The following is a 26,980-nucleotide window of genomic DNA, read 5'->3' as shown; positions in this document are numbered from 1 at the left end:
TTTTTTAGAACTTATATAAATACTTGATATTGTCAAATATATTTATGTTCAAAATGAGTTATTTTTTGAAGTAAAAAGATGAAAAGGTTAGATTCACAAATTTAAGAAATATTTCATAATTTTAATCTATTAATTCTAAAATTTTTTCCATGTATGAAAAGTCAATTTTTGACTCTTGCAAAAAAGTTTTACTGAAAAATATAAATGCCCTTCGTTTTGTGAAAAATTACAATTGATGGTCTTATGGGCTGGGGCCGGAGTCAGTCTAAAATGTCTATGGTTTGACCCTTGATAATTGTATTAATAAGCTTTTTCCCTGATGTTTCCACTATTTAGAGAATATTTCGAAAATCCGACAGAAATTTGAAGAGGGAGCCCTAACTCTCTCTAATGTCTGTCCGATTCAAATCAGCCAAACGAAAGATTCAGCTATCCAAATTTCACTTCTGAGGACTGAGAGCACTGATTAGGGAGAGATGGCGGAGATGTCGATGTGCAGCAGCAGCAGCAGAGAGCAGGTGAGTCCGGAGGAAGAGAGGCTCGCGATTAGGGACTTTGTGATTTCTGCTGAGGCTCACACCAAGGAGGGCGATACCTTTTATTTGATCACTCAAAGGTCTGCCCTTTTGCTTTTTTTTTTTTAAATTTTTTTTTAAAAAATCTTTTTCCTCATGATTGTTGCTTTTCATTCGGCCTGTTGCATGTTTTTCTGAAAACCCTAGTTCATTTTATTGGCTACGTACTATCAATTGCATTCTTGTTTTGTGCTCTCGATACCCTTTTGTCCACACATTTTTTAATTTTTTTTCTCTGTACTGTGATGATTTCCAACTTCAATTCAATGGGTTATTTGCTGATTAAACAAATGTAGTTGCTTTGGGGGCCAATAACTGGTGTTTCTTTTTTTTTTTTGATAAGTAAACGCGGAATATATTAACAGGAGGCAAAAAGTCGCAAAGCATACCAGGAGTATACGAGGCGACTAAGGCCTCCCAACCAAAAAAGAACAAAACTCACCAACCCCTAAATGGAGGCTAACCACTCCAAAAAGCCTATAAGGGAGAGCGGCTCCTCTCCAATATACAATTTAGCCCAACCCCATAAATGACACACAAAAGAAGCTTTTAACTTCTGAATTGCTAACACCCCCAACAAGCTAGTCTATTCCTCTCCTTCCAAATCGTTCAAAAAATGTACAGCAAGATGGACTTCCACAGTTTTTTCCTTTTTTTTTCCCACAAAAGAGCCCTTCCAGCTAAATAAAAACTCCTTTACAAATTCTGGAAAGGCCCACTGAGCACCAAACAAACCAAGAATGATATCCCACAACATTTAGTTTCTGCATTATCAAAGAAGCTGTTTTTCCTCTGCTGTTTATTGGCTACCTACTATCACGTGGTAAAGGATTGCGAGGGTTTGTGGGAAGTTTTATGTTCAAGCCCCAATGGGACAAAGTTTACCTATCAAAAGAGAAAAAAAAAGAAAAAAAGAAGAAGAAGAGAAAAAGGTTTATGGTGGTTTTAGGTTCTTTTTAAATGTTTTAGGTCCTTTTCAACTGTTATTCATTTTTTCTTTTTTAAGGTAGAGGTGGATGAATGGTTGAGAACAATAGAATTAGGTTTTGAAGTTTGGGTTGGAAGGATGGTGCAGCAAGATGAACAGAGACTTGGGAGAGAGAAAACTCTGGCTAATTGTGTCTTCAAGAATTGGAAAAAGTTTGAGAGCAGATCATGAAATCTTGGTAACAAGGAGCATAAAAGCATACATGATGTATACAAAGACTCCAAAAGGCCAAAAAAACAGGGTGAGGGGAACATTAAAAACAGTGACTCCACCTTACTTAGAACTAACCACTGCACAAGGTCCAACATGGACAAAGAGTGATCACCTATTAATGCCTTGACCCATTCCAACAGAAAAAAAAAAAATACATGAATGACTATTTAATAGCTAGGTCACCTCCCTTAATATTCTTGATTGCTTTCCTATTTTTCTTCCTCAATTTTTTTTGGTAGGCAATAAAAAGGAATGTATTAATAAATCCTTGGAAAGGGTGCAAAAAAGTACACACAATGTATACAATACGCGCCAAAAAGAAAAAGGGGAAAAAGAAGACAAAAAACAACCTCCCTCTACTTACATCAAGTAAGGGAGCCTTTCTCACTCCCTTGCATTGGTACTTATTCCCCTTTTCCCTTTGTGAACCTTTACCCAGTTCTACCCTTGAAAACTTCCCATCCACTCCTAATTGCCTTCCACACTCCCACTGCATAACCTTCCCTCTCTAAAAATTTGATAGTGATTAATCCTAGTACCGGCAAGATTGACAACTTTCAGTCTGAAAATATTAAGGGGCCCTTGCCCACTCCCTTGCCCGCTCCCTTGCCCGCTCCCTTGCTTGCTCCCTTGCATTGGGCAGGATGCCAGATAACGGACAAAAAAGGCGATTTTGAGGCTGATTGTAATCATTTTTTGGTTGTCAATCCAGTTAACCATGAACCCATGATTTAAATCTCTTGCATTGGGTACTTAGTCTTTTTTCCTTTGTGAATTTCATTGCATGAGAAAAAAATGTGGTTAAATGAGTGAAGCCGAAACTTTGGTAGAAGCACTTTCTATAAACTTGCAAAAGAACCCCTTTATCGGTGCATTTGTGTTGGGGGGAGGGGGGGTAAAAGCGTAGAATCTTTGAAGGATTGAATCTATTGGCATTAAAAGTGAAAGATTTAGGTTTCTTTAAATCCTGGTCTAGTGAATCCTTAAGTGAGGGGTGCTTGTCCTTTTTAATTTTATTGATTATTGATAGATTTAGGTTGGGCTAATTTCTTGTTTTCGGGCATCCTATTCCGGCCCTTTTCTTTCTTTTTGGCCTTTGGATTTTATCCTTGGCACATTCTTCGAATCCTAATGGACTTGAGAATAGATTGATGGAGTGCTGGGCATGAGCATCAAGGCAAGTTGTGTATAAGTGTTGCATTAATTTTATCCTTAAATCTTATACACACATATGTTGAACTGTCATAGTGTTCAGGGCAAGTTTTTTTGTAGAAGTGTCACATATCCTCAAATCTTATATATACAGAGGTTGAACTGTCAAAATGTTCAAGCTTTATGGTAGCTTTGAACTAAAATAGTAGGTGTCATGAACAGGGGTACTTGCTAAAGATTTACTTAATCATGTCTTATGCTGCAAAAAACTCTAGAATAAGTTTGAACTTCTTACATGGATTTTTGTTTGAAGGTCTGAAAGATTTTTTAATTGGTCACTTCTATATTGAAGGATTCAACATAGTTTTACATGATACTACCAGGGAATAGAGTAAAAATTGATGTGTGAGTCTTTATGATTCAACCAAAGGGCATATAATTTATAGACTTCATAGCAAGGATTCAAATAATTAGGACACACCCATTGGTTTTTGTGGAAGTAACTGATAAAATTTTGTTTTAACCTTTTTCCCAATTGTTTTCTGATAGATGGTGGCAACAATGGCTGGAGTATGTAAACCAAGACCAGGCAAATAACATAGATGTATCCTCTTTGTCAGAGCATTGTGATTCAGTTAGTTCTAGTGATGTGAAGAGGCCTTCTGTTATTGATAATTCTGATTTGATATATGACATGACATCTGAGGACTCCACGATGGGAATTGAGCTTCACGATACTCTAGTTGAGGGCCGTGATTATATATTGCTTCCACAAGAAGTTTGGAACCAACTGTATGCTTGGTGAGTTTCAATGGAAATGTGCAAGCTTTGGGATGCGACAATCTCTTTCCATTTTTTTTTGGTTGCATCTATATATTTTAAAAAACTTTTACCACCCTTTTTTAAATTATTGACACAGAATGGATACTCATGATATTGGCAAGATTTTAACTTTTATGCTGGATGCCATTTGCATTAGGTACTTGCTTGAAGATTATGGTACATGAGCAGTCTACTCACATTGATGCACCTGTTCTGTATGAAGTTAAATTAGTGCTGCTCTATATTATTTTCCCCCTTTTTATCAATTGGGTCTGTTAGCTTTACAAAAGCAATAATCTTTTCATTGAAAAAAAAAATAAAAATGAAGGCAGTGATACAAGCTCCTGTTAATTAAGGTAATAAAGAATTGCTGGGAAATGTCTTGCAGCACTCTTTTTCTGTCAAAAAGAAACCTAAGAAAATAAATAAGTTTTTCAGAAAACGGAATATAATATGATATGTCCAAAAAAGTAGATCACTTCTTTCCTTGCAAGAGAACCAGCTTATTATAAAACATGCATCTACAAGAGATCTGTCTTCTCTGTAAAGCTCCAATAGTTTTCTCTCAAATGATTCCATTCATTCTAGTGAGCAAGGGAGGAAAAAGAAAAATTCTGTTGTGTGAATCTGGATCAGAATATGTGATTGTTTCTTCAAATCCACAGGCTGATGGTGAGAAGAAATTTTTAAAATGGGCAAACCTTTAATACTAATATCCAGAATTTATATTTGGATTAGATTAAGAAAAGAATTACAAGTTTGAGGCAAGAGTCCTGTGGAGGCCCATCTGAAATTTGTGGTGAACTTTATTGAAGTAAAGTAAATTGCTTGACGAGTTGATTGTCTTTTTACCTAATGGAAAGATTTGTGTAACCCTCTTGCTTTAAAAATGATTCATGCATGATTTGCAATGCTAAATGTTGACAACATGTTGCTGGTCTCTTATTTTGTTTAAGGCTTACCTTTTATAAGATGGCGTTGAAATTGGATGATTTTAAGCTGATCCATTACTCTTTTAATAATCTGTAAATGAACAACTGAAGAATCAATTTAGTGTTTCTTTGGTTCAGGTATGGAGGTGGTCCAACTTTGCCAAGGAAAGTAATTAATTCAGGCCTCTCTCAGACAGGGCTGTCTGTAGAGGTATATCCCTTGCGTCTTCAACTAGTTGTGGTACCAAAAGGCGCCCACTCTACTATAAGAATAAGCAAAAAGGTAAGGTTAAGCCATATCATGATGAACTTGTTTCTTTCTCTTTCCCTCTCTCCAAACCTCTAGTATGTATGTATTTACTTATTTGAAGTTTGAACCACTTTGGGCAGGAAACCATTGGGGAACTTCACAGAAGAGCATGTGAGATTTTTGATCTTAATATGGAGCAAGTAAAGAGTTCAAATATCCCAGCTACTTCTTTTAATTGTGTTTTTTCAATTTCATTTCTTGGGCAACTTTCATATTTATTTTCTCCAGGATTCAATTTTTTTTCACATGCTGCAGGTATGCATTTGGGATTATTATGGCCATCGCAAACATGCTTTGATGAATGACATGGATAAAACACTTGATGACGCCAACATACAGACGGATCAGGATGTGGGTTTCTTTACAGTGAAAACTCATTATTTTTGTTTTTTTAATACTTTTTAGGACCACTGTATTAGGAACTGGTTTGAAAATTAGGTTCATATCGCATGAGCTTTGTGAAAAAAAAGAAGGCATAAACAGAAAACAAAAGAAAGAAAAACTGGATTTAGATGTTGCATGCATATGAAACTGTTGAAAATATTATAATATGTGAATATCTTTTGGTGAATCAAACCAGGATGAGCATTAAGCTTATGGTTCAGTGAACAATCAATGTTGACTCTAGCTTACTCATCCTTAACTGACTTGGCATACGTGCTTACTTAGAGGAATTTATAACTGGCAGAGCATCATCCAGTCTATTGTTTTCATTCTTAATTAGCTTGGGCAACGGGGAAGTTTGTGAATTTGGGACATGAGTCAGAAATTTCCTTTAAATATCTGGTCCATCCATTACCTTTTGTGTTGTAAGTTCATTGTGTGAATTGAAATATGTTTCAGTAGCACATATTTTGACACTTTTAAGTGTAACCAGGCTGTAGGACCTTGAAATCACTTCAATAAAATAATCCATACAATGACGTGTCTGTAGTTTTTTAGATGTAGATAATGTTCCACTTGTGATTTTTAGTGCTTGTCCATATGATTTACCAGATGTTAGAACTAGATTTAACTTTTATCAATTGAGTATATGTTAAGCTTTTTAAATTCTGTATCATGCTTAGCTATATAACAAGGACAGTCCTATTTTATCAGTTTTTTCATGTTAGTACCCTAAAAGTATGCATCCTGCGTGGGACCATTATGAAAGTGTCATTATCTTTGTTATATGGATCACACTCTTATGATTGTTGCTTCAGTCAAGATGTTTGGGCTACTTCAACCTCAAATCCTACAAAGAAGGCCTTGAGGCTGGAGTGTCACTTCTGAACAGTTTTGACTCAGAATATATCTTCATTATTTTATATGTTGGAGGGAAGGATTTATTTTAAATGAATTGTAATAGGAAAAATATCTTCATGTGTGGTCAGATTTTGTTTCTAGGTGGATTAATGTTTTGGACTTCAACTTAGGTGTGTAGATATATCTTGTCTAAATCCTAACTGTACATAGTTGCAGTGGATATCATCAATATTCAGTTATCTGCATCTGTTTACTTTCTGCTATCCATCTCTGATCAAACACTGTCATCCAATGATAATAATCATTTTGTAGTTATTCTGAGGCTTGCAACAGAGTTTTTCTTGTGCTGTTTTGATTGGTGATTTAAATATCTTTGATGCTTTATAGGACTGCAATCCACCATTTTGTACACCTGCCTAACTGAAGAATTTCAAACCATCTAAAAGTTTCCTTAGTCGTCATACTGAGTGTAGGAGGAGCATTATTAATATAACCTTCTTTCTTGCTCCATCACTCTCTAATGCATCTACCCTATTATATGTAGGACAACACTTTGTCAATGGTTAGCATGTGGTACAACACGTGTCGACATTATTTGGACATTCACAAATATGTCCACCTTTATGAGTTCCCAAAAGGTGCAGAAAAGTGTGCTTTTTATGTAATTTCAATGTCACACATACTTTAAAGTTATTACTTGAGTATTCAATGGTTTATGCTGCATTGATGCCTAAAGGTGGTTTATGTATCTATTTATTTTTGTTGTGGTTGGTATTCTCTACTTGACTGACTATTGAAATGGTGCTAGCCCTCCATCCAAATCAAAGTTTTTTTCCCCCCCATTTTTTTTTTTTTTTTTATAAAAAAAAGCCTCTGTGACAAGTATGTTCCATGAAGTGAAACATGATGATGTATATTACTAGCCTCATGTCTTCTATATTATGTAATTTCTTATGAAAGAGAGGAATCAAATAAGATGGGATTTAAAAAGTCGTTATGATATGATGCCCCTATCATCCTCAGACATGATCCTAAATACATTTGTAGGGAATTGTGCTGTCCAGATATTTTTTGTGTTTTGACCAAAATGAGCAATACACTGAGCTTGCCTACTTGCCTTCCTAAATATGCCTGCAAGTGAACTTCTAACTTATCATAAACTAAATATCCTGAATTAAAATAGCAATACTAACTGGACCTCTTAGCTAACTTATTTATGACATCAATAACAATTTTGAGATCTACTTTCCATGACAAATAGCATAGAGAAACTTATTTCCATCTTATTTGATGATGTTGCTTTGTGATTTGTTTTACCATGACAAATAGCATAGATAAACTTATTTCCATCTTATTTGATGATGTTCCTTTGTGATTTGTTTTACCTGATTCTCCCCCATTTTTTTTAAGGTTTAATTTTCTTCTGTTTTGTATCACTTTGAACAGGTTTTAGTGGAAGTCCATAGCAATGGCAGTAGCTCTGCATTTGGTGGTTGCATGAGTTCTGTTCAGGAGAATGGATCTGCAGACAAGGAAACCATGTCTGTTCTTGTAGAACCTTCCAAGTCGAGTTTATCAATTGCAGGAGGATTGTCTGCAAGCAAGGGTGTCTCTAGAAGCTGCAGTTCAGAGCTCTCACAAAGTCAGAACTTGACTTCCCCAGTTAGGGAGCTGGATAGTACGTATGGGGTCAGTGGTGTAAGTACTAGGGGGGCTACTGGTGGTCTTACTGGGTTGCTGAATCTGGGAAATACTTGTTTTATGAATAGTGCAATACAGTGCCTTGTTCATACACCAGAATTTGCTAGATATTTTCGTGAAGATTATCATAAAGAGATAAACTGGCAGAATCCTCTGGGGATGGTTGTAAGTTTCCGATTCAATAACAATTATGAAGTGGTTATGCTTATTATTTTATTGAAGTTTCATCTTAAAGCACTTAAAAATCCAGTGTAAAAGCCAGAATTTGGTTAGTGATGCACTGTTTTCTCTAAATCTTACTCATGGGAACATTTTATGTTAGAGTGCATGATATTCATTATCGACCCAAATTTTATAAGCTCAATTTTTTTAGGAAAATTAGTTGTTCAACATGGTATCAAAGACTTGTTTAGCGAGGGGTCATGCCACATGTGTTTGAATCTCACCTAGTGCATGATATTCATTATGGACCCAACTTCTATAAGCTTAAGTTTTTAGGAAAATTAGTTGTTCAACATGGTATCAAAGACTTGTTTAGTGGGGGTCATGTCACATGTGTTTGAATCTCACCCATGTTTATTTCCTCAATTTATTAAGCCCCAAAAGGCCTACTTTATTTCCCCAATTTATTAAACCAACATGTAAGCAAGGAAGCTACACATGAGGGAGGATGTTAGAGTGCATGATATACATTATCAACACAAATTCTATAAGCTTAAGCTTTTAGGAAAATTGGTTGTTCAATAGTTTTTAATCATTGAAGAAATTGAACACTATTCTCTTCAAGGGGCCTTTGTTGCTGAATCCATTGATCTTCTTTCATGTAAAAGATCTAGCTTCACATGCCAAACCCTGCAGAGTCCCTTTGTACTCTTAATACTTCTTTACCTTTGTAGTTGTCTTCTTGATTTGGCATTCTCACTACTCATGTTTGCTTGTGTTCAGCATTAGACAATTTGTGATGAGCTGGAAGTCATACTAATTTAAAACCCTTTGATCTCTAGCCACTCATGAAACCCTATTAACACCTCAGAGAATGCCACTTGAACCTGCCCTCGGGGTCCTCATATCCTTGGTTTTGTAATTTGCATTTTTGGAGATGATGAGTGACTCCACTCTATACATAAAGTATGCCTGCCTCTTTTTTTTTTTTTTTTGTTAATTGTCCCTTTAGTTTAATTTGTATTCAGCTTATCCAAAAAAAAAAAAAAAAAAATTTGTATTCAGTGATCACCTGAAACTCTCTAGAAGACTAGGATTGCTATTCCACTTACCAACTCTGGTTTATTTTGTAATTTTTCTTAGTACCCTTTCTTATGGGCAAATGATTCAAGACAACAACATATTGATATTTTCAGATACTTTTGGCCATCATTACTCTAAACCTTTAATTTAGAATAAAAAAATGTCAAAGAACATTCTTATGCGGTAGTATTTAGCTAAGGTGAGAACAGTGTATCTGGCTGACACAATACCCTAGTGTGTGCACCTGTGTGTACATGTGGGTGTGGCTAGCACCTGTTGTTAACCAAGATAAAGACATTTACATATGTGGCTAAGTCATTGTTTGCTCAGGTAGAATATCATGAATGGTGGGTGAATGCTTGGTCTAAGGGTGGGAAAGTTTTAGTATTCATATAAGAACTAAAAAAGATAAAATATGACTATGATTCCTCCTGTGCATAGGTACTGTTGCTCTTTTAATCCACTTTGCTACAAAATACCTCCATATCTATTGTTGTTAAAGGGATTTTACTCCTTTTCAAATTTTCATCCTTGATGCTCCAGTTTGTAGTTTGCTCATTTCTAGTTGCCTTCCAGAAGCTCCACACTGGACTCTCATTCATGTTGCTGTAGTATTTGCACAACTTGAGACAAAATCTTTGATCATGTGCCTCCATCTTCAGCAATATCTGTCTATTGAGCTTGATTTACACTTCCATCATGATGTTTACATGTTCATATCTGGTGAGGATCAAGGAATTAGGATCTATAGTCAATTTGGCTCAATAAAAATGATTAAATCACTGGTTTAATTGCTACATCTGGTGCAGTTTAGACCCTGTAACAAATTTCCAGCAATTTATGTAATTGAGTTTCTGTTGTTTGTATGGTGGTTTTTCTTAAGGGTGGGATTGGTAATTGAGTAGGCATGAAAGACATGAAGAAAAATGATTAATGAATTATTTTGCCCTAGGAATGTTTTAATTGTATTCAGTCTTGAAATTGTATTTTTAGACTTTAAATTGTAGGTAGTGTTGTAAAATGTGAATGTAGATACATATGCAGACATATTTATATTTGGTGCATGTACTCAAGGAATTACTAAATACTGCTATGTTGTTACTGGACTGAGTGGAATTATCCATTTCATAGGGTGAGCTAGCTCTAGCATTTGGCGATTTACTTCGAAAACTGTGGGCACCGGGACGAACACCAGTTGCTCCTCGGCCATTCAAAACAAAGCTTGCTCGCTTTGCACCACAATTCAGTGGATATAATCAGCATGATTCACAGGTTTTTTACTTTGCATAAACCTCCATTCATTCTATCGGATCATGTATGATGTGCAATTTTATCATTCAAATGGTTATTATTTATTTATTTTCGTGTAGGAGCTCTTAGCATTTTTATTGGATGGTCTTCATGAAGACCTGAATCGTGTCAAGCACAAACCTTACATAAAGTCTAGAGATGCTGATGGGAGGCCTGATGAAGAAGTTGCTGATGAATATTGGGCAAATCACATTGCTCGCAATGATTCTATAATAGTTGACGTGTGCCAAGTAAGTTCTATAATGAAGTTTTAACTTCAAGATACCTTGGAGAATATATGGTATGCTATTTTTTTTTTCGATCAGTAATCAAAGAGAATGTATCATAAATTAAAAAACTATATAGCAAGGTACATAGCTCGCATACAAAGGATATCAAAAGGCATAGCTTGGAGATGGGAAAATACAAAAAAAAAAAAAAAAGAAAAAAAAATTCCTTCCTTCTAGATCCCACCCAATTTACAATTATTGAGGAAGGATAGACCTAAATGACTTTGAACAAAGAGAACAAAAGTTGCCGTAACACTTGGCTATAGTACAATGAAGGAGGATGTGATCAATAGATTGTTCTTTGCTTTTACAAAGGTAACATCTATTTGCCAATGATCATCCTCTCCTTTGAAGATGATCTAAGGTCAATACCTTTCTTTAACTAGCTCTTATGCAAAAAAACTTGCTTTAGACTGGACCTAAGGATTTCAATTAATGCCTTTTGAGCAAGGGAGTTGGCACCTTGGCTCCAGAATAGAATGTTGAGATTTGACCAAAAAGACACGATTCCTTGAGTCATCCATGCCACCCTACACTTATCTTCCCTCTTCTCAGATTTCCCTTGCAACCATGAGAAAAAAGTCCTACATTGCCCAACTCTGAATCATTTAAGTGTCTAGAAAAATAAGGATTTTAGGGCCTCCCTCCTCCTATTCTTCTTGTACATCTGCTACCCAAGCTTCTTTAGACATAGCTAAACATACAAAGAGGGAAAAGACACATTTAAAGGTTCCTCCCCACATCATCTATCCTTCTGAACCTTCACCACCCTTCCATCACCCACCTTAAAGGATGCTCTATTTTTTTTAAAAATCCCACCCTTTTCTTATAGCTTTTCATAACCCATACTCACCTTTCACTATGCATGACCTCCAATCCCCTTCTTTGTCTCCATACTTTCTCCGAATAACCTGTTTCCAAAAGACTTCTCCTTCATAGGCATATCTTCAACATCACTTACCAAGAAGTGACATATTTAGAGAAGAAAGACATCTAATGCCCAAGTCTCCCTTACTCTTTTTTTCCGTAGATGATTGACCATTTCACTCGATGCAACTTTTTCTTCAAACCGCCACCTTCTCATAAGAAATCTCTTTGAATCATCTCAAGCCTTAGTTTGACCTTCCTAGGAATGTTAAATGAGGACATAAAGTAGATAGGGAAATTGGATGGGGTACTTTGAATTAGGTAAGCCCCCTCTCTTTTGAAATATATTGTCTTTTTCACATTGATAGCTTTTGACGAAACCTTTTCTACATCCTATCCCTCACCATTTTTGTCCTGAATGAGCTAGCAAAGGGAGACCTAAGTAAGAAGATGGAATGTCACTTGTTGGGGTTAAATGGGTGTTTATTGTGAAACATAAGGCTAATGGATCCTTAAAAAGATATAAATCTAGGTTAGTACCCAAGGCTACACTCAAGCTTATGGGTTGATCACCAAGAGACTTTTGGATGTGTGACTAAAATGAATACTATTTGAGTTCTCGTCTTTAGCAACTAACCTTGATTGGTGTTTACAACAATTTGATGTCAAGAATGCTTTTTTGCATGGTGACCTAAAAGAAGTGTATATGGAGCCACCTTTGGGTTTTGACAAGAATAAGGTTTGTAGGTTAAAGAAAGCATTGTATGAATTGAAACAATTTCCTGGAGTATGGTTTGGATGATTTACTAAAGTGATGAAAGAGATTTGATACAAATAAAGCCAAGCAGATCACATGTTGTTCATAAGACATTCAATTATAGGGGGAGTTATTGTGTTGATTGTGTATGATGATATAATAGTGACAGGTAATGATATGGAGGAAAGAGAGGCACTTCGTAATAACTTAGCACAAGAGTTTGAGATAAAGGAGCTTGGGAGGCTCAACTATTTTCTCAGTATTGAAGTGGCTAGATCAACTAGAGGAATTTTTGTGTCACAACAAAAAGTATGTGTTGGATCTTTTGAAAGAAACAAGGATGCTAGGATGCAAGCCAATTGACACCCTAATTGAGTCAAGCCACAAGCTAGGGGAGTTAATGATAATGTTGTAATGTGTGTGTGTATAAATAAGAGGTGCCCAAAGAGTGACCCAAAGTATACAAGACATAGACGCGGATTACCCAAAGACACAACCATGGAAAAAGAACTATGAAACGGGAATGGCTACAACAACACAACCCTCAACAAGAGCCCAACCAATCATAGAAGCTAACTAGAGTCAAAGGACCATCATCTATAGACATCTTAGTCTTTGACTACAAAAAACAAATAAAAGAATTTTTTAACCTTTGAATTGAAAGCCCGTCATCATCAAAGGCAGTTCTATTCCTTTCCTTCCAAACCCTCCAAATGAAGCATAAGGGGGCTGACATAGGACAACTAGTCCCAAGAAAATAGTCAAGTCAACTAGTTTTAGAATAATATTTAAATTACCTAGGAAACTTGAGACTTGTAGTACTTGATTACTCGTGGTAGATATTTATGAGTTTTCATTTCCCAAATGTTGAAAGTTGTGAAGACATTGAAGGGTTATTGGGATAAATAGGAGAGAAAAATTATGGAAAGAAAAGTCTGTCTTTTGTTCTGAATTTTCAGTCAATGGAAATCTCTTCTTGAGAGTTTCTCTGGTAGATTCCAGACTTTCTTAGGTTAGACGTGTTCTATTCTTTTTTCCTTCTTTTTGGCTTTTTTTTTGTTTTTTTGTTTTGCGTCAAGGCTGCCTTCCAAGCCTTATTATGCTTTTTGCTCATGAAAGAACCATACTAGCCTATAAGGGTCTCTAATTGAAGAGGGAAGCACTTGACACACCCCAAAAAGAGAAAAAATCAACTCCCATAAAACCCTTATCTTTACATTGTGATGAAAAATGTGGTCTATGGATTCCCTATCATTTTGGCAAAGATAAATTTATTGTTAAAGACTACCCCCTTCTCTAAACTTGATCCAAGGCTAAGGGTTTACCTCTTGTTGCCTCCCAAGTAAAAAAACTCACTTTAGGTGGCACCTATGAGTTCCAAATAATCCTCCTTGGAAAAGAGATTGGACTGCCTGGCTCTAAGGCAGAGTAAAGGGACTTAACTGTGAACTTGCCACTCTTTGTCTTTGTCCAAAGCATCCTATCATCCTCATCCCTAACTACCCTCTTCTCATGCAAACACAATAGAAACTGCTCCACACTATCCACTTCCCAATCGTTGAAGGGTCTAAACAAACTGTTGGCCATTTTACCAAGTGTGGCTTCCGCTCGAGAGCCCTGCCACCTCACAAAAAATCCCTTTGAATCTGCTTTAACCTTAATTTGACTAGCCTTATCTAACACATGGCCATACATGGCTTATGTTTTGAGGAGAATTAGTCAGTTCATGCTCAATTTGAAAGAAGTACATTTGGAGGCAACATATAAGGTCTTGCGCTATCTGAAATATACTCTAGGGAAGGGGCTATTATTAAAAAAGAATGAGAGATTGTGGCTGGAAGCATGCATAGATGCTAATTGGGCAAGTTTGATTATAGATAGAAGGTCCACCTCGGGGTATTGCACTTTACTAGTAGGAAAACTGTGTGATATGGAAAAAAATGGAGGGGAGAGAGAGAGAGAGGGCTAGAGAGAGAGAGAGCGAGAGCGCCGAAGGAGAGCGAGGCGTGCGACAAGCGAAAGAAGGAGTAGAGGGCGGAGCGAGTGAGGGAGCAGAGCGTGATGTTTGCGTGGGGGCTAGGAAAAGCATTAGAAAGGGTAGTTTTGGAGTGGAGTTGAAGTCGTTTGAAGTCGAGGTGGAGGAGCAGAAAGGTAAGGTGCAAGCTACGATTGTGGAAAGGAAAGGAGGGATCTCAGCGTGGATTAGGCTGGGATCGAAGAGCATTGGGTTCTTTTTCGATGGTCTGGTTATTTGTATTAAGGACGTGGGATTTGGTAAATGGGAAAGAAAGTGGAGGGAAAGTGGGAGGACCTACTCTTTGGTACGGGATCAAAAGGGGGGGGGGGGGGGTGTTTTCTTCGTTTAGAGGTTGCAGACCTAGAAAACAAAAGGTTCTGCATCTTTATTCCAAAAGGAAGAGGAGCGAAGGGTGGCTGGGAATGGTGGAGACGCTACGGCGATTGGGTTTTACTAATGGAGAAGAGAGATGCCAGAAAGAAGAAGCGTTGTTGTCGAAACCCAACATGGGGAAAACCTACGCAGAAGTAGCTAAGCAGCCAAAAGGAAAAGAAAAAGCAGCGATTAGGGTGGAGATAAGAAAAAAGGAGCTGAGTCGAAACTTAAATAAGTTGGCTCACTGTTTGGTTGGGATTTGGAACCCTAGCTCTGTGAGAGAGGATGACTTAAGAAGTTGGGGGACCTATTTGGCGAATTTTTGGAGACTGAAGGGTAATCTAGGGTTAGCGAAATTGGAAGGGGGCAAAGTTTTACTCGACTTTGAGTTTTTGGCAGAAGCAGAGAAGCCTTAAAAATCGAGGGTATTTCGGTTGGGGGGTCTCTCCTTCGCTTGGAGAAATGGAGGCCCGAGTTGGGATGCCTGATGGATGGGAAGAAAAGGAGCGAGGCTTGGGTGCGTATTGTGGGATTACCCGTTTCCTTATGGGGTCAGGCCATTCTGAGAAGGATAGGGGAGGAGTGTGGGGGCTTCCTCACAGTCGATTCCCAAACGGAGAAGCTGGAGGATTTGTAGTGGGCAAGGATCCTGGTGAAGCTCAACCGCGAGAAGCTTCCCAACGTGGTGGAGGTTTGGGCTGAGGATTTATGCTACGAGGTAACCCTCTGGTGGGAGGTCAGGCTAGTCCTGAGAACGGCGATGGTAAGAAAGAGCGGAAACATTGTCGGTATAGAAGGCAAGGTTGGGGCTGAGGCCATCGAACGCGCGATAGAGTGCGTGAGGGGGGAGGACGACGCCCCGAGGCTCGAGGACTTGCTACGACCTGCTGATGGGATGAGGGGGCAGACTAGTGGGTCGGGGCAGGCCGTGGGCCATGGGTGGTGCTCTGTCAGGCCGTCGGTCGGGCCCCAAGGTTCGGGTGGGCCTCCGTCGCAGCGTCGAGCAGAGCCCTTTGTGGCCTCTGGGCCTGCTCCTCTTAAGGCCTTTCCCTGCAAGTTTGGGCCGTCTCATTTTGGGCTGCCGTCTCTTAAGGGTTCTGGGCGGGCTAAGGCAAAAGAGCCTGTTGTGCTTGGGCTGGGTTGCCGAGGCCCGGCCCTGCCCTTAGCTGAGGAAAGAGCCCAACTGGGGGCGTCCTATATTTCTGGCCCAAGACTTATGGGGGGCTCAGACCATTCCATCTCTTCCTTCTGGGTGTACGAAAGTCTGCGGAGACCTTTGGCTGAGGAGCAGCTTTTAGAGGAGAATTTGAAGACTGACTGTGCTCTAATGGAGGAAGCTTCGAGGTATGGGAACGTCTCTAACCCATGTGGAACGTTGGTTTGTGATTTCTCTTCTCCCCCTTCTTCTTTTTCTGGTCGAACTCCATTGAGGGAGTATTACGATCGTTCTGGGGCCGGATTGGAAAAATTCCAGAGGGAATCATCGGGCCGCATGGTTATTGGTAAGGAGTCGTCAATGATGGAGATCGTTTCTCGCTGGGAGCTAATGGAAGTTAATAATGGTAGTATTGAAGAAAGTGGAAAGGTGCTTTGCTTAGCTAGTGCTACGCCGCTTGAAGTTAGAGGTTGGGAGGAGACTAGTTGGGAGGAAAGCGATCTGGCGAGGTTCAACAAGTTTTTGGGGTTTTCGACAGAGGGATTGGAGAAGGAACATTTTGGAGTTTCTGGTCAAAATCAGAAAAAGAAGGGAGAGAGTTCATAGTAAAACTCTTCTAGAAAAATCAAAATTTGAAAGGGAATTGAAGAGACTTGAATGCTCCATCAATTATGAAGGAGGGAGGAAGCAGAAAGGTACAATGCAAGGAAGAGGGTGCCAGATTTTGGTTGTCCAATGAAGTTAAGGTTGTTGAGCTGGAACGTGCGTGGAGCTAACGATAGCTCTAAAAGAAAGGTGATCAAGGCCATGATTAGAAGTCAGAGGGTGGATTTGTTCTATATCCAGGAGACGAAAATTCAGACAATGTCAGAGGGTGTGGTGAGGAGTTTGGGCTCTGGGAGGTTTCTTGATTGGGGAGCCATGGGTGCTTGAGGCATTCGGGTGGGATTTTGATCTGCTGGGACAAAAGGTCCCTGGAATTGCTGGAGATGGAGGTGGGACAATTTTCTATTTCTTGTAGGCTCAGGAATGTTGAAGATGGGCTTGTTTGGATTTTCAATGGAGTGTACGGGCCGTTCACCAGGAAGAAAAGGGAGACTATGTGGGAGGAGCTAGGGGCAATAAGGGGCATTTGGGATGATCCTTGGTGTTTAGGGGGCGACTTTAATGCCACCCTCTCCCAAAGGGAAAGGAGTAGTCAGGGTGGTTTAAATGGTGCAATGAGAAGGTTTGCTCAGGTGGTTGATGAACTAGAGCTCCTAGATCTTCCCCTGCAAAGGGGTGTGTTCTCCTGGAGTGGGGGTAGAAACAATCAGTCCTGGGCTAGACTAGATCATTTCCTGGTGACCCAAAGCTGGCTTGACTTGTTTAGGGGGGTTGCCCAAAGTAGGCTTCCCAGACCCACTTTAGATCACTTCCCCATTCTGTTGAAGGGTGGTGGGCTAAGTCGGGGACCCTTCCCGTTCAGGTTTGAAAACATGTGGCTTAAAGTTGATGGTTTTAAGGATCTCCTTCAGGATTGGTGGCAGGGAGTGGGAAGGAGAGGGAGGGTCAGCTTTAGACTGACTGCTAAGCTGAAGGTGTTGAAGGAGAAAACCAAAGTTTGGAACAGGGATGTGTTTGGTAGGCTAGAAGTTAATAAAAGCTTAGCTCTCCAGCAAGTTGATTTTTGGGATGGGGTGGAATGTGAAAGGGGACTGTCAGAAAGAGAAATGGAGTTGAAAAATGAAGCTAAGGAAACCTTTAAAAAGTGGGTGCTTTTGGAAGAAACCCATTGGAGGCAATTGTCAAGGGAGCTGTGGCTAAAGGAAGGGGATAAGAACACAGGGTTTTTCCATCGGATGACCAATGCCCATTGGAGAAACAACTCTTTGGATAGTATCAAGATCAATGGGGTGGAGTTGGCTGAGGAGCAGGAGGCGAGGGAGGGGATTGTGAATGCTTTTCAGCAACAGCTCTTGGAAGAGCCAAGATGGAGAGCTGACATTGAGGGGCTGCACCTTCAACGTCTAAACCACAGTGAAGCTGAAGCTTTGGAGATGCCCTTTACTGAGGAAGAAATTTTTTTAGCTCTGATGGAAATGAACGGAGACAAGGCCCCAGGCCCGGATGGGTTTACTGTGGCCTTTTGGCAATCTTGTTGGGATTTTGTGAAGAAGGAGGTTGTAGAACTGTTTAAGGAATTTTATGACCAGAAATCTTTTGCCAAAAGTCTAAATACTACCTTCTTGGTCCTTATCCCCAAAAAAGGTGGGGCTAAGGACCTTGGGGATTTTCGGCCCATCAACCTATTAAGGGGGTTGTACAAGCTTTTGGCCAAAGTGCTGGCCAATAGGCTGAAGAAGGTTTTAGGTAAGGTGGTTTCGGCGGATCAAAATGCGTTTGTGAGGGGAAGACAGATTTTGGACGCCTCTCTCATAGCTAATGATGTGGTTGATTATTGGCAGAAGCGGAAAGAGAAAGGGCTGGTTTGCAAACTGGATATTGAAAAATCCTATGATAGTATTAATTGGAACTTCCTCATGAAGGTTTTGCACAAGATGGACTTTGGGTATCGTTGGATGGAGTGGATTTGGTGGTGCATCTCAACTGCAAATTTTTTTGTTCTTGTCAACGAGGTGCCAACAAGCTTCTTTTCCAGTTCAAAGGCATTGCGTCAAGGAGATCCCATTTCTCCTTACCTTTTTGTTTTGGGTATGGAAGTGCTGAGTGGACTTATAAGAAGGGCTGTTGATGGGGGCTTCATTTCTGGTTGCAGATTTCGAGGGAGAGGGGGGATGGAGATGAATGTGTCCCACTTGCTCTTTGCTGATGACACAATCATCTTCTGTGAAGCAAGGAAGGAGCATCTAACTCATCTTGGCTGGATTTTGGCGTGGTTTGAGGCAGCTTCTGGTCTTAGGATTAATCTAGCTAAGAGTGAATTAATCCCTGTTGGGGAGGTTGAAGATATTGAGGTTATGGTTGTGGAGTTAGGGTGCAGAGTGGGGGATTTTCCTGTTAAGTATTTGAGGCTGCCCCTTGGAGCCCATCACAAGGCCTTGTCTATGTGGGATGGGGTGGAGGAAAGAATGAGGAGAAGATTAGCTCTTTGGAAAAGACATTATTTGTCTAAGGACGGGAGAATTACCCTCATTAAAAGGATATTGGCCAGCATTCCCATCTACCAATTGTCCCTTTTTCGAATGCCTAAGTTAGTGGTAAAAAGGCTTGAAAAATTACAAAGAGATTTTCTTTGGGGAGGGGGAAGCCTGGAAAGGAAAATCCACTTAATCAATTGGGAGGTGGTGTGCACTCAAAAGGAGAAGGGGGGTCTTGACATTCGGAAGATTGTTTTATTGAACAAGGCTTTGCTGGGTAAGTGGATATGGAGATTTGCCTTTGAAAATGATCTATTTTGGAAGAAGGTGATCGGGGTGAAGTATGGCCAAGAGGGATCCGGTTGGAGAACTAATGAAGCTCGTGGTACTTTTGGAGTGGGGGTTTGGAAGGAGATCCTGAAGGAGGCAAGTTGGTGTTGGGATAACATTGAGTTCAAGGTGGGGAGGGGGACTAAGGTCAAGTTCTGGACTGACCATTGGTGCGGCAACGCAGTGCTGTCCCAAAAGTTTCCCTAGCTTTATGCCATGGCAGTCTTTAGAAACGCAACGATCAATGAAGTGTGGGATTCAAGCCTTGGTCAAGGAGGGTGGAATCTCAGATTGTTTAGAGATTCTAATGATTGGGAGCTGGATTTAATAGAAGAGTTGCTTCTTTTGCTAAGGGACTTCAGGATTTCATCAGAAGAGGACTCAGTGTTATGGAAAGGAGGGGGTCTTGATATTTTTCGGATTCGGGATGCTTATAATTTGCTAGCTGCCCCCAATCCCCTCATCTTTCCGAAAAAGAGCATTTGGGTGGATAAGGTTCTAACCAAAGTTGCTTTCTTTGCGTGGGAGGCCACTTGGGAAAAAATCCTCACGTTGGATAGGCTTCAAAAACGAGGGTGGCAGCTCCCTAATCGTTGTTATTTGTGTGGCTGTGAAGAGGAAAATGTAAATCACATTCTTTTACACTGTACAGTGGTCAGGGTCCTCTGGGAGATCGTCCTTGCCTTGTTTGGGGCTCAGTGGGTGTTCTCAGAGACAGTCAAAGAGGTGTTATTTTGTTGGAGGGGCCCTTTTGTGGGGAAAAAGAGGAAAAAGATTTGGAATTCCATCCCGTTGTGTATTTTTTGGACGGTTTGGAAGGAAAGAAATAGGTTAGCTTTTAGAGGGGGTTTTTTAACTATTCAGACACTCAAGAATTCTTTTGTATGTAATTTGTGGAGTTGGGGTAGGGTGTATTTGGGAGAGGAGTCCTCTTCGCTTTTAGGCTTCTTGGAGTGGTTAGCGGCTCCTTAAGGGCTGGTGAGGTTGTTCTGTTTTTGCGTTTTTGCTTTTTGGCTGCTTTGTATACTCCCTGTATGCTTTGTGGCTTTCCGCCCTTTTTTTAATATATTTTGTGCTCACTTATCAAAAAAAAAAAAAAAAACTGTGATATGGAGAAGCACAAAACAAACAGTTGAAATAAGATCAAGTGCAGAAGCTGAATTTCAAGCTATGGCTCATGGCATTTGTGAGCTCCTATGACCAAAAATCATCCTTGACGACCTAAAAATCAAGTGGGTGTTCCTATGAAACTATATTGTGACAACAAATCTGCCATCAACATTACTCACAATTTGGTCTAACACAACCTAAACAAACATGCTGAAGTGGATAGACATTTCATCAAGGAAAATTTGGAGAGTGGTTTGATACGTACACTTTATATCTCAACATCTGGACAACTGGCAGACATTCTGACACGAGAATTATCAAGTCATCCATTTCAAGTGATTACAAAGAACAGAAAATATCTATTCGCCAGTTTGAGGGGTAGTGTTGAAATCTATAATCCTGGTGATATCTGGATTAATTGGGAAAAAATTGTACAGCTGTAAATTGTAAATTAGGTAGTTATACTTTCCAGTTTTTAAATCCCTGATTTGTAGAGATTATTAGTTAGTCAACTTTCCTTTTTTTTTTTCTGTAGGTATTCTTGTATAAATAGGGATCAACTCTGTACAGTTTAGCATAGAGAAATATAATTCATAATTCTCCACAACGGTCAAAGCAGTAGCCTTTCCAGAGATTTCAAATTGATTAGTAATCAATTTGAGGGGATTTGAAATCTGAAGGTATTGGGAAAAATATGTTTTCTTTTTCCTATCTCTCTCTCCTTTGCTTTCCATTTTTTAAATAGGAAATGAAATAATATACATCAAAGATGCCTGACAAAAAAGGGGAATAACCCTTGTGAATGGGAGGTCTATAAGGCACACCGAGGCTGAAGATTCTAAGATTAGCTGATTTCTGCCCCAAAGTAGCTTGACTAAAAGAGCAAAAATTCTTCTGTTCCTCCTTTCCAAATAGTCCACAATAAGCATAATCCCAAAATTGCCATGCCACCCACTAAGGACATCACTAACTTTGGAAGGATATCAACCAACTAAACAGGGAAAACGGAGCAGATCATTTATTGGAGGGCCACTTGCAATGGATGAGAATATGGTGGGCAGATTCTTCTTGTTGCCTGCAGAGAATATTTAAGGGTTATTTATTACCATGTAGATATTGGTAAGTTCCACTGTAATGTGGCGTACTAGCTCACACCATGTTCCCAATCATATTCTCCTACAGATTGTGCTGTTGATTTTTACTAATTATTTGTCTAGTTGTATATCTTTCTTATTTTTTGCTTGGCTATCACTGTTGATTGTGTTAATCTGAACTGTTTCTGAATTTACATATCTATTTATTTCCCCTCTAACAGGGCCAGTACAAGTCAACTCTGGTTTGTCCTGTGTGTAACAAAATCTCTGTTACATTTGATCCATTCATGTACCTCTCCTTGCCACTCCAATCGACCATCACCCGTACTATGACAGTAACAGTTTTTACTTGTGATGGAAGTGCACTGCCATCTGCTTGCACTGTGACTGTTCCAAAGCAGGGACGTTGCAGGGACTTGATCCAAGCACTCAGTGGTGCTTGTTCCGTGAAGCACAATGAGAAGCTTCTGCTGGCAGAGGTTAGTAGTTGTAGGCATTCCAGTTCTTCTGTTTATGGGATTATACATGTCTTTTATTTTGTTAATTTTGTCAAATGTGGTGTTCACAGATACGAAATCATTTGATTGACCGGTTTTTGGAAGATCCTCTGATATTGTTGTCCACCATAAAAGATGATGATCACCTTGCTGCCTACAAAATTCCAAAATTGTCGAAGAGCACTATATTTCTTCAGTTGATACACCGTCGTGAAGAACAGTATGTATAGTCTGATCTGTACTGATGTTCAACATTGGTTAAAGGGATAGCCAGTGCCTGCTTTTACAGAAGGCATACCCAATCAAAATTTACCTTCCTTGAGTGATACTTCAGTTTAAATGGTTTAAGTGAGCTGTTTCACATAAAGAAAAAGTTGGTGTCGAACTTTGAGTCCTGAAGCTTTCTTCTCCACCACCAATTTTTTGTTCTTTCAACCTTTAAGCAATTTATGGAGTTGATTCAGTTCCTTTATTGGGTTTGAAGTGATATGTAGTAGTGTTCTTTTAATTTACTTTGTTGGTTTTTTTAATGTTTGTAATGGATTCTTTCAGGGAAATTGGTAATGCTCAGAAATCATTCGGCTGGAAACCTTATGGAACTCCTCTTGTCTCGCCAATTTCCTGTGATGATGTTATCACAAGAGGTGATATTCAGTCAATAGTTTACACCATGCTCTCTCCCATGCTAAGAACTGAGAGACAGGGGCATACTGATATTTCTGAAACTAGTATCTCAGTTGCAGCATCAGACCCATCTTGTGACATCACTGCCAGTGAGGCATTTACAGACTCTATTGAATCAGATTTGAAGGATATGGATGGTAACAGTTACAAAACAGTGACACTGTCGAAACTGCCTTTGCAGTTGGTTGATGAAAATAATGCATGCATTGACCTATCAGTTGGAGAAGAGAAACCCATCAAATTGTCCTCATCATCAATGTCAATCCTAGTTTTTGTGGATTGGTCACACAAGTTTTTAGAGAAGTATGATACTCATTACCTTGAGAACTTGCCGGAAGTGTTCAAATATGGGCCTGTTACTAAGAAAGCTCGTACTGAACCTCTCTCTTTGTACACTTGCTTGGAAGCTTTTCTTCGTGAGGAGCCACTCGTACCTGAAGATATGTGGTTAGGACTCTCTCCCCATCCCTAACACACTTCTACATCACATGCATATATTACTTAAATATCACATTGAATTAATAATATCATTTAATGATGTTTACTGGTAAAGGTTCTTTTTTACCAGATATTACTGAAATTTCAGATTCAATCACTATATATGATTTAGTAATGTTTATCTGGCAAAGGTTCTGTCCACAATGCAAAGAGCAGCGGCAAGCAAGTAAGAAGCTAGATCTATGGAGGCTTCCTGAAGTTCTAGTCATCCATCTAAAGAGGTTCTCATACAGCCGATCAATGAAACATAAGTTGGAAACATTTGTCAACTTCCCCATTCACGACTTAGACTTGACAAATTATGTAGCCCACAAGAACAATTCCAGAAGTCAGATCTATGAACTCTATGCCCTAACCAACCACTATGGTGGCATGGGAAGTGGACACTACACTGCACATATAAAGGTGAGTGACATTGCGTTGTCCATGGCCTTTCTTTCTTTCTTTCTTTCTTGAAACTTGAAAAGGAATCTCCGTGCCTGTTCTCTTAAAGGACTTCAGTTCTTTGGATGTCTTAGTTTCCCTTAATTGGCTTGCAAGGACCCATAAACAAAAAGTTGCTATTTACCTGTCCCAGGTAATTAGGAGACTTCTGTTTGACCATATTTTTTATGTTGACAATTCTTTTGCCATCAAAACCTGTTTTTATTTTATTTATTTATTTTTCATTTTTTTAGTAACAGAAACATACATTTTATTATCGTGTATTAAGTACAAAGAAGGATGAGAAATCCTTTCCCCAAGCACAACGACCACATTGCTGTGGTTCAAAGTGGGAAAAAGCTATCTGCTCTAGATATAGTTGGAGGTGTACATCTAAAAATGGTTACAACTATCAACTCAAGAACTTAGGGGGTTAGAAAATCCCTTACAAAAGGAATCAACTGGTTTGCTCCCTGTTTTGCTAACATATTGGCCATCTGGTTAGTTATCTGAGGACTCCGGCAGAATGAACACCCTAACTCTAGACTAATGCAAAAAATTGGCATAATCATCCATCAAAATCTGTTTTTGAGTTCATTCTCATTAGGATCTCCATGATTCCAATTTGTAGGCACTTGTCATTGTTATATATAGATTGCAATTGGCTCAGAGGATGGACCATTTCTTATAGGCTGTTTTAGTAGGTTGTGTACCAAAGGCCTATGTATCACCCAATCTAAGATACCACTTTCAGCTTGTAGATTCAATCTGGAGCAATCATCTGTCCACTGCATTCATCTATTGATATTTTCATGACAACACTAATTATTGTTCCCTTCATTTTATTGCAGCTTCTAGATGAGAACAGGTGGTACAACTTTGATGATAGCCACATATCAGCTATAAATGAAGAGGATGTAAAGTCTGCTGCTGCTTATGTGCTTTTCTACAAGAGGGTGAAAATCGATGATGCTTCTGTAAGCAATGGAGCACAATCCTGTGCAGGTCATGAAAATATTCTCCCTCAGAATTAGATCATGGGCATGTTCTGTATCTCAGAAAGAGGAGCTGCAAATTCCAGGTGTGTGCATTTACACTTTGTAGCATACATGCTTCTAAAAAGGAGCTGTATCTGTATTGGCATCTCATTAGGCACACTCATACCTTCGGCCTGGACACTGCCACACTCTTCAACACTTTAGATAATATTCTGACTTTGTAAACATGGCCAACAGGGTCCAAGATTGAAGTCAACCTATCAATAAGAAAAGGGGAAGGGGATAAACAGTAATGATAGTCAATATTATTTCAATTCAATTTTAGGCATTATATTTATTGAACTTCATCTGTTATTGTGCAATCCTCAATCTAGAGATTTAGATTAGTCAAGATTACGTAGTTATTTAGATTTGGAGGAATTCCATTCACCACTATTTATGCAAGATGATAGGTCATCTATAAATCCAAATTGGTTGAATAATTTAGGATATTGTCCATTAGTGTTGACAAAGGAAAAGATGTGTTCATTGATAATGTTCCTGTGATTATTGACTGAATTTTGTAGTGCCATACTTAATGTGCATCTAATAAAAGTAAAGTTAAGCATGTTTGCTAATGCATTTTAAAAAATTGTTTTGGCAAAAATATTCTGAAAATGGGTCATTTTAAAACGAAGACACCTTAAAAATATTGATTTTCATGTTTCATAAAAATGCATTAAATTTAACAATTGAAAGTGATTAAAAAGTGAGCATGTTCATTGTTTTCATGTTCAGAACTGAAACACTAGTGAACAAAATCATTTTCATTTCACTGACAATATGAAGGATGAAGGGTGAATGCCTGTTAATGATGATGGTGCGGTGCCCATTTAATATTTGTATAAATGAACTTGTGTCATTTCTGTCCATACTACATGGGCTTTTATATTAATGTTGTTTGATAGGCAAAAAATAGACAAATATAGAAGGAACCTGCCCAAGAACCGGTGGATAATAAGCAGGGGAATAATGGATAACGATTCAGTTGCTGGTGTCTATCTATTTAAGGCTTTATACTCTCAACCTAAACATTATATCTTGTTTGTTAGAGGCCTCTTTGAGGGAGGCAGGATTGCTTTTTCCTGGAAATGTTTGGCAAACCTGATCCAACAAAAAGAAACTGGTTTGCTGAGGGCTGTATATTGTAAGATTTGGACTCAAATAGGAACGCTGTTTTTGCCCAAAATCCATGTCAAGCATGGTGCTAGACATGGAAATATCTATAATTTTCCCTACCTTACATTTACTAACTTATGTTCGATTATTGTTTGCTTCCCTTATCTCTTCCTGAACAACTGAAATCTGTAGTCTATAACTGATATGATCTGATCTTATTGAGTATTGAAGTTGCAGATGCCTTGGCTTTGTTCCATGTCAATTCAGAGCCTGCATATTCTGTTGCTGTAAATGGTATTCTCAGTCACATTAAATATTAAGAGAGGAAAGCTTTTGAGCCGCTCTGCAGAATGATGCATTCATGGTTCCATTTTCAGAATGCGCTCCAGCATTTGAGTCTCCAATTTTTAGTTTTGCAGACTGATTCAGAGACGGAATAGATGCTTTTGTTTCGAGGAGAGCTAAAAACTCTTTTGTTGTAGGTTATCTTGTATAGATATCATCATTTACATTAACAAAAAACAATATATATCTTCATACCATTGTGAAAATCTCAATCATCTGCATAATCTAGCAGACAATATGACATGGGTTGCCACATTCAGGGAGAGACGGGTTGCCTACAAGAACTTTCATCGGGAGTCTTCTATAGCTCTCCATTTTTCTAGTTTACTCATGAGAGGCTCTCTATAGCTTTTATTTGGGTAGGTTTGGACATGTAATATGAAGCTGTAGGAAAGTGAGACCAAATGTTTGATGAGTAATGATCTTATTTTGTTGATCTTGATGGGTTTTTATTATTATTATTTTTAGTTTATGTGAAATGATTATTTTGATGGTAATGGTCTTATTTTGGAGGTCATGTCTTCTGTTATAGCTGTTAGGCGTTCTTCATGCCTTACAAGAGCATCATCCGATGAGGGTGAGTCCTCAACGTAAAATTTAAGTTTCCAATTTTAATTTTAGAAAAAAGTTGGAAAAAGTGTATTTTCACATATTCATGTAAAAATAATTATAAAATGGTAATCTTCTAAAATAAAATTTAAGTTTCATGCATTCATCAATCAATTAAAGTTAGTATTTATATCATTAAAAGGTAGGACCTATTTTAGACCAAAAAATGCATGAAATATTAATTATTTTTTATTTTATAAATTTAAGTTTTTATTTTAT

At 38.7% G+C, this 26,980-nt stretch overlaps 1 protein-coding gene across 2 annotated transcripts; it reads left to right on the top strand.

The window, feature by feature from the left end:
- Nucleotides 1-325: 325 nt before the first annotated feature.
- On the top strand, nt 326-26,607 carry LOC117917973 (ubiquitin carboxyl-terminal hydrolase 5). Of its 2 annotated transcripts, none has more exons than XM_034834476.1 (14): nt 326-616; nt 3,478-3,729; nt 4,821-4,965; nt 5,073-5,132; nt 5,248-5,343; nt 7,684-8,103; nt 10,315-10,455; nt 10,554-10,724; nt 21,771-22,028; nt 22,118-22,266; nt 22,599-23,177; nt 23,360-23,633; nt 24,503-24,732; nt 26,045-26,607. In XM_034834476.1, the coding sequence occupies exons 1-13, from the start codon at nt 477-479 to the stop codon at nt 24,683-24,685; spliced, it is 2,868 nt and encodes a 955-aa protein (XP_034690367.1). In that variant the 5' UTR covers nt 326-476; the 3' UTR covers nt 24,686-24,732; nt 26,045-26,607. The 2 variants fall into 2 exon arrangements, with proteins under 2 accessions (XP_034690367.1, XP_034690368.1); XM_034834477.1 differs by having other exon boundaries at nt 26,039-26,607.
- The last annotated feature ends 373 nt before the right edge of the window (nt 26,608-26,980 follow it).

This window comes from Vitis riparia, chromosome 7 (genome assembly GCF_004353265.1).
Source record: "Vitis riparia cultivar Riparia Gloire de Montpellier isolate 1030 chromosome 7, EGFV_Vit.rip_1.0, whole genome shotgun sequence".
Classification (NCBI taxonomy): Eukaryota; Viridiplantae; Streptophyta; class Magnoliopsida; order Vitales; family Vitaceae; genus Vitis; species Vitis riparia.
This window is presented reverse-complemented; position numbering and strand designations above follow the sequence as displayed.